Here is a 12,129-nt window from a genome sequence, read left to right as displayed (position 1 = left end):
GGGCCCGCCCCCGCCCCCGTGGGCCCGCCTACTCCCCGTGGGCCCGCCCCCGCCCTGGGCCCGCCTACCCCCCCGTGGGCCCGCCCCCACGTCGCCCCTCCCCGGAGACAGACCCACGCCCTCACCCTCCTTGCAGACGCAGGCGCCGTCGATGGGCGAGCAGGCCAGGGCGTTGAAGCAGGAGCAGCGTGCGGAGCAGTTGACTCCATAAGTGTCAGGGGGGCAGAGGCTGGCGCAGTGCGGGCCCTGAAGGCGGGGGCGGACTGTGAGGCGGCGGCCCGGCTGCCCCCGCCCCGCGCCCCGGAGCCCCCGCGGGCCGCGCCTCACCGTGTAGCCGGGCGCACAGCGGCAGCGGCCGCTGTCGGGCAGGCACACGCCGCCGTGCAGGCAGAGGCAGTGCTCCTGGCAGCCGGGCCCGTGCGTGCCCTGCGGGCAGCTCTCGTTGCAGTGCAGGCCGGCCCAGCCCGGCAGGCACGCGCACTCCCCGCTCATCGGGTGGCAGCTGCGGCGGGAGGAGCGGCGCCGTCAGAGCGGAGGGGCGTCCGCGGCCTCCTCCCCGGGCCCCTCCGCGCAGCGCGCGCCCGGCTTCGCGGAACCGGGGGCAAGGGGGGTGCGTTGCGAGCGCGCCCCCGCCCCGTCCCCGAAGCCCCTCCCTCTGCCTTCTGTGACATCGGTCCCGCCCTTGGGCATGGCCTGCCCCGCCCTGCGGGGGGGGGGGCGACCTCGGCGCACCTGAGGCTGTGCTCCGGGTCGCAGGTGCAGGGCTCCTGGCAGCTGAGGCCGTAGCGGCCGTCGGGGCAGAGGCGCTCGGTGCAGCGGTCCCCCGTGAAGCCGTGTTCGCACAGACACGCGCCGTTGGCCGGGAAGCAGCGGGCGCCGGGCGCGCAGTCGCACGTCTCCGCACAGTCCTGCCCGAAGCGGCCCACGGGACACTCCTCACGGCACCTGGGCGCCTGCCGAGTGAGCCCGGCGGCGCCCACCCCCTCCCAGCCCCCCCCCACCCCCACCGCGCCAAAGCCTCTCACCGATCCCCCGTGTAGCCTGGAGCGCAGCGACACTGCCCAGTGAAGCGGTCGCAAAGGCCACCATTGTGACAGCGACACTCTTGGGAGCAGTTGGGTCCGTGGAAGCCCTCCGGGCAAGGCAGGGAGCAGATGGTGCCCTGGAGAGGCAGAGGTGCACAGAGCCCCGGCGCCCGGCCCCTCCCCCTGGGCGCAGCACCCCTGATACCCCCATACTCCAAACCTCTGCGGGGTCCCCAGAGCCCACCCCCTTCACAGGCATCCTCCTCCCAGTCCTGCTGAGAACCCCCGGACCCCGCCCCAGCCCGCCTACCATCCAACCCGGCGGGCAGCTGCAGGAGCCCCGGGAAGCCTGGAAGACGCCCCCGTTGTGGCAGGGATGGGTGCTGGGGCAGAAGAAGCCGACAGCGCCCCGCACACAGGACAGCTCACAGCTGCGGGGCAAAGCGGCCGGTCAGCGGGCATACAAGCAGCCGGTGCCCCGCTCCCCTCCCCGGGCTGGCCGCCTGCACACTTCTCCCTGGCAAGTCCTGAACCCCCGGCCCAGGGAGGCGTCCGCCCCGCTGGTCGCTGCTGAGGACACTCCTGTCCCGGAAGGCTCACCTCCCAGCTCCTCTGCGAGGCGGGACCCTCGACCTTTATCCCGTGCACGCCCCCCCAGTCTGCCTGCGCTTCCTGCCAGGGGCCGTCCTGGGGCCCTGCGTCCGCCCCACTTTACAACATGTTCACACACATGCAGGCTCGTGGCGTCTTCACAGCAAGCCTTGCAGGTGGGGACAGACAGGACACGAGCTCAAGGTCCCTCAACTAGCGGGTGGCCCAGCTGAGACGAGGGCCTTGGCCTCTCCATCCCGCCCCACTTGGGACCCTGTCTGAGTCCCCTCGGATCCTCATGTCTGCCCGTGGGGTCTGCTGTCTACGACCCCATCACGCACCTGGGCCCAGTTCTCTCCGGGGGGCAGAAGCAGGCTCCGGTCTGGGGGTCACACGGTGCTCCGTGGCACTGGCAGCGGAACTGGCAGGCGGGACCATAGTGGCCGGGGGGGCAGGGCTCCAGGCAGCGTGGGGGCCGCAGGCCGGGGGGGCAGGAGCACGCTCCGCTCTTGGGGTCACAGGAACTGCCGTTGCCGCAGGGACAGGGCTTGTCGCACTGCAGCCCCCACACCCCTGGGGCACAGCCTGGGGGCGGGGAGGGCAGAGGGGAGTCACCAGGGCTCTCAGCCCTCCCCGGCCTCCTCTCAGTCCGCGGCTCTGTCTCCCGGCCCCCCTCACCCTGTAGCACCCCCTCTCCCGAAAGGGCAGCGGCTGCTGTGGGGCTCTCGCGGGTGTGGGGGACTGGCCGGGGGTGTGACCTGCGCCGCCAGCTACTCACCGCTGGAACAGTCCTCGCCCCTCCAGTCCTGCGCACACTGACACCGATTGGGCGCCACGCAGCGGCCGTGGACACACTCCTGGTCACAGCGCGCTGGGGCAGAGACCGGGGAGTGAGACGTGCCTCCCCTGCCCCCACACGCCCACCTTCCTGTGCCCCGGTGGGGGGAGGGGCTGACACTCCCCAGAAGCACCAGCACTTCTGCCTCTGAGACCCAGAAGACTGAGGGCCAGGACTCAACGGACGCTCAGAACTCGAGGCCCCCCAGCCCCTGTCTGTGACATTCTCCAAACACCTTGTTGGGGAAAGGGACAGGAGTGCCTCAGGGAGGGACCAGACACGGATGCTGCGCAGGGGGGTGGGCTGGGCATGGGTCAGGCAGGACTGAGGCGGGGGCAGAGAGGCAGAGCAGGCTCCAGTCGGGGGCTCGGGGCACAGGGGTGCAGGAGAGACTGGGCAGTGACAAGTCAGAGGCAGACAGAGATAGGAAGAGATAGAGACGGACCCAGACCCACAGTGACAGAGAGACACAGGCAGCCCAGAGACAGAGATACAGAGAGAGACTATTCCAGGACTCAGAGAGAAGGGGCGGGAGAAACATGGGGTCAGCTAGGGACACAGGTAGCAGGTGGCAGCTGCTGTCCCGGGGACCCACCCGGGGCTGCCAGGAGGGATGAGGAGGGGTGGGCCAGACCCTCGCACCCACGGCCCCCCAGGACTCACGGACACAGATCCCACTGCTCTCATAGAAGCCCCGGCAGCACTGCAGACGCTTCCGGTGGTCTGTCTTCACCACCTGGCGGTACACCGTCCTGTAGACAACACTGGCGGAGACGGCAAGGTGGCCCTCAGCCCCCCTGCCGGGGCCGGGCTGTCCCCACCGCCCACCGCGTGGCACCGGGGCAGGCAGGGGCACCGCTCGCCACTCGGGGCTGGGGGTGCACGGAAGGAGCGTTCCCTCCCTGCTCCGTACCCACCCCCACGGCGCACCCCACAGCAGCCCCCCCAAGCCACGCCTCGATGCTTCCTCTGCGCTGCAAGGTCTCTGAGGAGAGACTGAGGGTGTGCGGGGCCGTGTGCGGCCAGGCAGCGCGTCCGCCCGCGGTGGGGTCGGGTGGGCACTCACGTGGGCCGGGGGCAGCTGTGGGGGCTCTCCCGGGGCCGGTCACAGGGCTCCGGAGGGAGCAGGCTGAAGGGGCGGGAGTGAGACTCCTTGGTGGTGGTGGTGAAGCTGCAGGGCGGAGGCGGGGGGTGGGGTGTAAGGACAGGAGGGGGTCAGAGCTGGAGTTAGGGGAGACCTCAGGACAGGGGGCAGGGGGACCCGGGGGGCCTCAGGGGGAGCAGAGAGAGCAGAACCAGTGGGGAGGGGAGGGCTGGAGAGCGGCGGGGAGGCTGGGAGGAGAGGGGGAGGAGACCGGGGGGCAGCAAGCGCCCCTCACCTTTCCCAGAAGCTGCAGCTGTTGGGGTCGCTGGGGCTGAGGGCTCCAGCCAGCAGGCCCAGGCCCAGGAGGAGGAGGGGGCGCAGAGCTGGTGACATCGCGGAGGCCAAGCACAGAGCAGGGACGGGCACCGCAGCCACGAGCCTGAAGGACAAGTGTCCAGAGACGGCTGCCTCTGCCCCCAGCCTTCTCTCCTCGTCACCCCTCTCCTCTGCAGACTGTGCCCCCGTCCCTCCCAGCTCCACTCACTCACACACACCAGTGCCTCTCGGGGGAGTGGGGGGGCGGTGACCTCTAGAGGCGGGGATCCTGCCTCTGAGCCCCAGCCCAGGGCACGTTGACATTGGTACCAAGGTGTGAAACCAGGGCCAATGGGCAAGTCAGGGGGGGAGGCCCCCTAGGCGTGGCTGGAGGAAGGACTGTCCAGCAGTCACAGGTGCTTAAAGAATCGGCCACCTCGGGGCGCCTGGGGGGCTCAGTCAGTTGAGCGTCCAACTTCAGCTCGGGTCATGATCTCGCGGTTCGTGGGTTCAGGCCCCACGTCGGGCTCTGTGCTGACAGCTCAGAGCCTGGAGCTGCTTCAGAATCTGTGTCTCCCTCTCTCTCTGACCCTCCCCTGCTCACACTGTCTCTCTCTCTCAGAAATAAATAAAACATTAAAAAAAAAAAAGAATCGGCCACCTCAATCGGGGACGTTCCCATCACCGCATGTCTGCAAGTAGAAGCCAAAACCACCCTGGCCTAGTTGAGCACAACTGCCAGGACAGGGCCAGGTGGCCCAGAAGACCCCCCACCACCACTGTTACGCCCCGGCTCCTGGGAGACCACCGTGCGCGTCTCTACCCAACTCCCCGCTCACAGAGGACACGTCAGTAGCTTGAAATCAGGCTCCGGTTACTTATGGGGGGACATGGGCCGGCACCACAGACCAGGGCAGCCCCATCCGCACCCCCCAGAGGCGCCTGTTAAACCCTGGCCAGTGCACCTCAGTACCCAGCCCCAGGATCCCCAGCCTGACCTCAGAAGGAAGAAGCCCCCACCTCCCTCTGGCCACCCACCCCATCAGCCATCTGGAAACAGCTGGAAACAGCTCCTCTCCACCCCCTCCAGCCTGGCCTCGCCCTGGTGGGTGGGAAGCAGGTCAGGACCCCGTTCTGGCTCCCGAGCGGGGAGGGGCTGAACTCCCGAGGGCCCGCCCCCGCGGCCGGGCCCAGGTTCTGAGTTAGTGTTGCTGTCACTTGTGCTGGCTCCCTGCTCTCTGCGCCCTGAGGCGCCCACATCTGCTTATAATTTTCCAGAGAAGAGAGAAAGGTTGCAGTGGCCGGCCCCTCACCCCCCTGAGTATCTCTGGAATGCCGCCTGGCCCCACCCCACGCCCCCCACCCACACACTCCCAGGGTCCCCAGGGCAGCGCTCCAGTCCTCCAGGTCTGAGTGAGAGAGGTGCTCCCTGACTTAACCCCATGTCGCCCTCCCTCGGCTCCCGCCCCAGAGATGCCTCCCGCTGTCTCACCCCCACACTGGCTGCTGGCCCCGTGGGCTTTCCTCCCTGTGGCCCTTTGGCTGGTGGCTCTGTCACCGCTCCCCAAGGGCACACGTCCTCCCCTACCCTTCTCTGTGCTCCCCAGTCGTCCGCAGTCCTCCGGTAACTCACCAGGCCGCTATGGCCTCCTCCAGCCTGAGAAATCAGCTGAACCAGGGCAGGGCGGCTGGGCGGCTGGGCAGCTGGGCGCCGGGCCGGGGGCCTGGGGGGCCAGGGAGCGTCCTGGGGGATCCCAGCGCTCAGGATACAGAGCCTGAAAACAGGAAATAGAGCCTGGCTAGAATGTGTGATGCGGGGGAGGGGAGCAGGGTCCTGGGCTTCCTCCTCCAGACACCCTGAACCCGGAAGGTGGGGTGCAGGGGGCAGGCCAGAAGCCTCTCTCTGTTAGCTTGTGTCTGAGCAGAGCACTGTGCCCCCCACCCCCAGGCACTGCGGGGGAGAGAGCCTGTTCTCGGCGGGCCTGGCCAGTCAGAAGTGTCCTTCAGAGGGTCACCGGTCTGTGCCAGAGCACCCCCACATCGTCCCTTCTCCCGCCATCCGCAAATGATCCCCTCCACCCTGCCTGCACTGGCCACCTTCCCAGGTCCAGGGCCCACCTCCAGGGCGTCCCCGTGGGCTCCCAGCTGACCCCTCCCCCCTGGCAGGGCCCCCAGGTGTCACACATCTCACCCTCTCCACCCCAAGGTCTTCTCCGCACTGGGGCTCAGTCTGGATTCAAATCATCACCCTGGCCCCTGGGTGAGCCTCGCGTCCAGCCTCACAGGGACCCCCTCTCCCAGATCTGTCGCCAGAGCTCAAGGCTGCAGGGGGACATATCCCATGGAGACAGGTCAGGTCGGAGCCCCGAAGACAGTCACTGCCTCCCAGACCAGCTTCTAGAGGAAACGGTTCACCTGAGGCCTCTGGAGCTGGGCAGGGGGGCGTGAGGAGGGCTTGGCCATGACAACCCGAGAGTAGCTGGCTGGAGGGGTGGGGGCGATGGTTTTCCCAGAGGGCCTGGGTTCCCAGATGGATGTTGGATGGATGCCGGATGCCGAGGAGGACACCCCAGCTGGTCCGCGGTGGGACTGGAGGGGGGTGTCCACCCCCAGTGGGTGGTCCGCAGGGAGGGGGGGTGGGAGGTCCTGGCCGCGAGGAGGAGTGTTTGGCCTGAGGGACCTCAGCCCCTGAGGAGGGAAGGGACACAGGCCTGACCCGGAGCCCAGAGCCCCGGCCTGGCCCCCCAGCTTGTTCCTGTCTGAGACTTTGTCCCCCAGGGGCTGGGGACACTGAGGCCCTGACCCGCCTGCCGCCTCCCCTCACAAGGCGCATCATTTACTGCGTGGAGAACGGTAGGGAGCTGCGTAAACGCCGGCGGTAGGTGTAGTGCGCCCTCTCCAGGTGAGGACGCGGGGCGGGTACGTCCCCCGCCCGGGCCACACAACCAGCAGGGGCCAAAACCCAGATTGGGGCAGCCTCGGCCCACGCTTCCCAGCAAGCTGGCCCCCGCGGAAATCCCAGGGGCTTTGCATCCCTGTGTAGCAGCCTCAGTTATGCAGGGGGGGGCGGGGAGGGGGAGGAAGGCAGGGGAGGGGAGGGAGCGGTCGGTGGCGTGGGGGGGGGAGGGGGAGGGGTCTGCCACACGGACACACCAGAGGCGTGGGAACGTGGGTTCTGGACGGGTTTGCAGTCAAAGCCGAGCTTCTCCCTCCTCCACCTCGCTGCTGCCCCGCCCCCCGCCGCCCCCGCCAGGCCCTGCCCCCCCACCCCCCCGCAGGGCTTCCAGAGCCCCAGCCCCAGCTCCTCCTCCACGCAGCCCAGCGGGATCCCCTCCCTCCAATGGGGAGCCCCTGCCCTCCTGGTGCCCCAGCCCCTTCAGCAGGAGGGACGGGACTCTGGGTCTGAGCTCCTGGTGGACAGGACGCCAGATCGATTTCTCCAGGAGGCAGAGAGCAAGAGGGGCTTCCTCCGGGCTCTTCCGCAGGCGGTGGGGTGGCGCAGGACGCCCGCGCCTGCGGTGAATGCCAGCCCTCAGGTCCCTGGTCTGCAAAATGGGGATCATAGGCTGTCCCGAGGACTCATACAGGAGTTAAGGTCGCTGTCACCAGGATGGCGGCCCGGGTCCCAGGCCCCCCGAGCCCATCCCTGTCCCCCACTGCCCTCGGCGCCGCCGTACCCTTTGAGTATTAATTCCAAGAAAAGCTGTTTGTTGCTGCTTTTTTTCCCGAAGAACCCCCACGAGGATCCGGGAATGGGGCCTCAGCTGCTGGCGCAGAGAAGCGAAGTGGGGGTGGGAAGGGGCCAGACCCCCCACAAAACCTGATCCCTCAGAACCGTGGGCTGCCGGCCAGGTTCGTCTTCAAGCCAAAGCCGGCTGATGAGTGGGACCGCCTGGGCTCTGCCGCCCCCCCGCACCCCCCAGCCGGGGCACCACCTCCAGCGCCTTGCTGGGTCCCGGCCCCTCCTCTGGTCTGTCTCCCCGTCCTCCCTCCCATTTTGGAATCTGCAGGTTCTAGGGCTTACAAGTTGTCACACGCATATCACTTGAGCCCTGTGAGCCTCCATTTCCCCATCTGTAAGCTGGGAGAATCACCCCCACATCTCACAGGGTGCAGTGGGGGCTGGAACAGAGCCTCAGGCCAGAAGCCGCTCGGTGCGCCAGGTGCGGAAACAGAATCCGCTACGTTCCGGGCTCCAGCCTCTTTGTTTTTGTCTTGTTCCTCGTCAAAAACTCTTTGCTTTCTGCCTTTTTTTCCCTTCCTCCATCAGTTTCTTGGTCTGTGTCTTCCCGCCGCTCTCCTTCCTTTCCTATATCAAGGGTGCCAGGTACAGCGCAGTTGTGCAGTGTGTTCACTGCACCAGGGAATCCGTCCTCGGGTGTGGCGTGGGAGCTGCGCTCGGGCCGCACTCTGACCCGGCGCCACCTGCGTGCGGCTGCCCCACTCCGAGGCCACTGGGCACTCACATGCACACGCCCGCACACGCAGGCACACAGCCCCTCCCGCCCGCAGCGCAGCCGGGCGGGCCTTCCAGCCAGGAATGTGTGCCGGATGGAGGGACAGGAAGCCTGTGTGTGAGCCAGAGGCTGGGCGGGAAGGGGGCAGGGGTGAGGGGCCGGCCTTGTGTTCTCTGTGGCTCAGGAAACAGAAGCTAGAGGGTCCTCAGCCCGACCTGTTTACTCATCAGGAAACAGGGAAACTGCAGGGATTGTGAATCACCAAACGCGGATCGCGTGCCACTGGGGGCTGGCGCCGGAGCCAGCTGGGCCCTTGCTGCCACCCGTGGGTGCCAGCGATGGCCCCCTGCGTTCACAGGCGGTCTCCTCTCACAGAGGCCTCAGGTGAAATGACTGGTCATCAGAGGCAACAACAGGATTAGAACCTGCTTCAAGAATAAAGCGGTGGGTGGAGGGAGCCCCCCAGATGACACGGGCCAGGGTGCAACTCTCCTTCTGCCCCCCCCCCCTGCTCACTGCCACCCCCAGACACCCTCGGAAAGCACAGCTCTGCTCTGGCCACTGCCCCTCTCTAATGCCCTCTGTGGCTCCCCACAGCACAGGAAAGGGTCCCCGGGAGCCAGGCCCGCCCGGGCCCGTCCTCACAGCCTCTCGCGGGATGGCCCTCAGTGGCTGCCCACCTTGGCCGGCCTGCGGGCGCTCAGCCCGGTCACCGCAGACCCCGCGGCCCGGAGGAGCCCTGGGCTGCTCTCCGGGGAGGCCGGCTCCACACGACAGGGACCAGCATATCCCCAGGCGCCAGCCAAAGGCTCGGACCGTGTCCCCCTTGGGGAGGGGGGGCGGGGGGGACCGAGCGGGGCTGTCCTAGGAGCTCGCAGCCCCTGGAACCCTGCAAGCCGGGTGGGCCTGTGGGGGGTGTCTGTGATCCGGTTTCCCCTCCCGGCTGGGACACCCCTCAGTCTTACTCCCCCGGGGCTGTTAGTGGTCAGGCCGCCCCCCACGTCCCCTCCCAGCCCGCACGCCCCCTCACCCTGTGCTCATGAGCGTCTGTCTCCCCCACTGGAAGGGACCTCTGTGGGGTCAGGGCGCGTTCCTGCTCCCGGCGGGCAGAAGCCACACGTGTGCCGAGCGGATGGACCGATAACCCCCGAGCCCCCTTCTGACCCCAGGAAGCCCTGACCTGACTCTGTGGGGCTCGGGGGTGAGAGAGGGGTGTTTGGAGGCTGTGGCTTCACCCCGGCTCACGGGCCAGAGGAACTGCTCCCTCCTTCCAGGGCCCTCGGGACCCAGGACGGCAGGAGGCCGGAAACTGGGGTTCAAAAGGAGCCTCCACCCATACAGAGTGGAAGGCGGCTCCGGACCTGCCCTCCTGGCTGCCGCCTCCGAGTTCCTAAGGGATGAGGGCACCGTCGTGCGGGGCACTGAGTCACCTGGAGAGCGGGGGCTGTGCCCACTCGGCCTGGCCCTGACCCTGTGCCCTCACTGTCCATCTGTCCCCCTCTGAAACAGAGGGACTGGGCCCCTCCCATGCCCTATGTGGGGGTGGGGCAGAGGCGGGAGAGGGGGCCCAGGAAGCCCGATGCCCCAGAGCTCCCCACACGCCATTTCCCTCTGGAGACCCCCCTCCATCCGCAGTCACCGCCCACAGTTACATGCGCGCGGGGGCCACGCGACCTCTTCCATCTCTCAGCCATCCTAAAACGTGGGTGCTATCGTGCTTCCCGTTTTATAGATAAAGAAATAACCCCAGAGAAGTTAAGTGACTTGCGCCCGGTCACACAGCCACACGACGGCTGAGCGGGGATCTGGACCAGCCTGTGCGGCCCCTCTAGGCCCTCCTTCCCCCACGAGGTCTCTTTGGTCTTCCGACCCCCCCTTTTTGCTCCTTCTCCAAGAGTCCGCTCCCTGCTCCCCTCTGCCCTTCCCTCCCTCTGGCGCTTGCTGGCAGAAGCCTCGGCCTTTGCCTCTGTTTCCATATTTTTGTCTCTTTCTATCTCTGTTTTTGTCTCTGTCTTTGTCTCTCCTTCCCTGTCTCCCCTTCCTCGCTGGCTTCTCCCTGGAAGATTATGAGCCAGAGGCCGACACCCTCCCCAGAAGGATGGCCTGTCCCCTCCCGCGTCCGCGTCCGGGGCAGCTCAAAGGAGAGGCTGGGGAGCCCAGTGGTGGAGGCGCTGCCTGGCCCCAGCCCCCTCCCCGGCAGCTGCGGCTGGCGGCTGGCGGGTCGCAGACAGCAGCCCGCCCATGACCTCTATCTCTATCCAGGTTTCCGACTGGTGATGGGCCGCCTGAGAGCCAGTTTCCTCTTCTGGGAAAGTCCGATAGGGAGTGGGGTTAGGCAGGAGCGAAGACACTCCTGGGCTTCACCTCCCGGTGAAGGGAGGGGGACAGAAGGGGAGGCTGGCCTCCCACAGCCCCCAGGTGGCAGGGAAGGGAGCCCCCCCTGCACTGGGGAATGTGCTGGGTAGACTCCAGGGGGCCCCAGGAGGGGAGAGGAGCAGCAGGCGACAGATGACAGGAGACGGGAAAACGGCCGGTCCCCACGCCCGGCTCACACGTGCACACAGGCAGGCGCTATATTGTGGATTGGGCTGGGCTGGGGTTCAGAGAATAGCTCCCTGCCCGCATTGCACCCCTGCCCAGCCCCAGCTGAGGCCGGGGGTGACAGCTGACCCCTTGCCTGGAAGGGAGGTCTGGCTGAGCCTGGGAACCTCTGCCTAGTACAGGCTGTTCCCATCTCTGGGGACTTGGGGTCACAGCCCAGTCCCGGGAGAGGTCACTCACAAAAGGTCAGGACAGGAGAGTGAGAATCCAGTACTGGAGGCCGGAGATGGGGTGGGGCTGCGGGCTGGCCTTGCTGGGGCCCCTGTCTGGGTCCAAGCACCCCCCCCCATCCGCAGCCTCCCACCTACAATCATCTGCCCATTCCAGGGCTTTCTGAGGATCCAGATGCCGGAGACCTTTGGCCAACTTTCTGTGCTCAAAACTGGCCCCGCTATGAGGGGCGCACCTGGGCCGGCCCCTAACCCTCCGAACCTCTCCTGGGGAGGGGGCTGCACCAACAGTATATTGCCCAGACCCGCGCTGTGCTCACAGGGGAACATGATTTTGCCCATCTGAGCCTCCCAACAACCCGTGGTAGGCACTGTATCTTATGATTCCCTGCTTAGACACGAGAAACTAAGGCACAGAGAGCCCACGGCCAGGAAGGGCCAAAGTGAACTTAGAGCCCTGGCAGCCTGGACTCCAGAACTCGGGGCTCCCCTCAGCCAAGAAGAGCCGGCACCCCGTTCTCTGTCCAGCCCAGAAGGAGCCGCGGGTGGGGGAGAGGGCCCGGCTCCACAAGCCGCCCCATGTCACTTACGCAGTCCCCCGGGGAGGGCGACCCCAGTGCCCTCGGCCCCTCCGCCGCCCCACCCTCGCGCAGGGGCACCCGCAGTCGTTCCCCGGGGTAAGGGGGCTCGCAGTCACTCACCTGCCTCCGACCCGGGCTGTCGCCGCCGGCGTGGGGTGGGGACCGCCGGGCGGCCAGGAGGGGCCGGCGGGCCGGCGGGTAGGCGGGGCGCGCGGCCCGCGGGGCGGGGCGGGGCAGGAAGGGGGCGGGCCCCCGGGCCCCCGCGGGGCAGGAAGTATTGGGGGGCGCGGGGGAGGTCGGGGGAGCCGGCTAGGGCGGCCACGGGCGCCGGGGGAGGGAGGAGCCGGGGGGGAGGACGCTGAGGGGGCTGGGGGGCTGGGGGCGCCGGGGACTGAGCCAGCCGGGGGAAGGGGCTGGGGACTCCTGGAGAGGGGCCCGCGGGCGGAGGGAGGCGTTGGGAGGGTGGG

General features: G+C 67.9%; 1 protein-coding gene across 6 annotated transcripts in view; it reads right to left on the bottom strand.

Annotated features, from left to right (window-relative positions):
• The window catches only part of PEAR1 (platelet endothelial aggregation receptor 1), a 19,280-nt gene extending 7,438 nt beyond the window's left edge, over window positions 1-11,842 (bottom strand). For 2 of the 6 annotated variants that reach the window (XM_039251310.1, XM_039251311.1), the window contains exons 1-12: window positions 6,045-6,351; window positions 5,487-5,628; window positions 3,834-3,977; window positions 3,521-3,625; window positions 3,118-3,218; window positions 2,395-2,487; window positions 1,958-2,201; window positions 1,336-1,456; window positions 1,026-1,162; window positions 733-945; window positions 328-502; window positions 126-246 (exon numbers count right to left, since the gene is read on the bottom strand). In XM_039251310.1, the coding sequence (XP_039107241.1) occupies window positions 126-246; window positions 328-502; window positions 733-945; window positions 1,026-1,162; window positions 1,336-1,456; window positions 1,958-2,201; window positions 2,395-2,487; window positions 3,118-3,218; window positions 3,521-3,625; window positions 3,834-3,931 (1,408 nt within the window). In that variant the 5' untranslated portion in view covers window positions 3,932-3,977; window positions 5,487-5,628; window positions 6,045-6,351. Of the gene's footprint in view, window positions 1-125; window positions 247-327; window positions 503-732; window positions 946-1,025; window positions 1,163-1,335; window positions 1,457-1,957; window positions 2,202-2,394; window positions 2,488-3,117; window positions 3,219-3,520; window positions 3,626-3,833; window positions 4,319-5,486; window positions 5,629-6,044; window positions 6,352-11,782 lie in introns of those variants that run through there. The other 4 variants (XM_039251307.1, XM_039251306.1, XM_039251308.1 and 1 more) reach the window with 4 other exon arrangements.
• Between the last annotated feature and the right edge of the window lie 287 nt (window positions 11,843-12,129).

This window comes from Hyaena hyaena, unplaced genomic scaffold, assembly GCF_003009895.1.
Source record: "Hyaena hyaena isolate Hyena2069 unplaced genomic scaffold, ASM300989v1 scaffold_385, whole genome shotgun sequence".
In the NCBI taxonomy this organism is placed as follows: domain Eukaryota; kingdom Metazoa; phylum Chordata; class Mammalia; order Carnivora; family Hyaenidae; genus Hyaena; species Hyaena hyaena.
The sequence above is the reverse complement of the archived record's forward strand: the minus strand, read 5'-3'. Positions and strand labels throughout refer to the sequence as shown.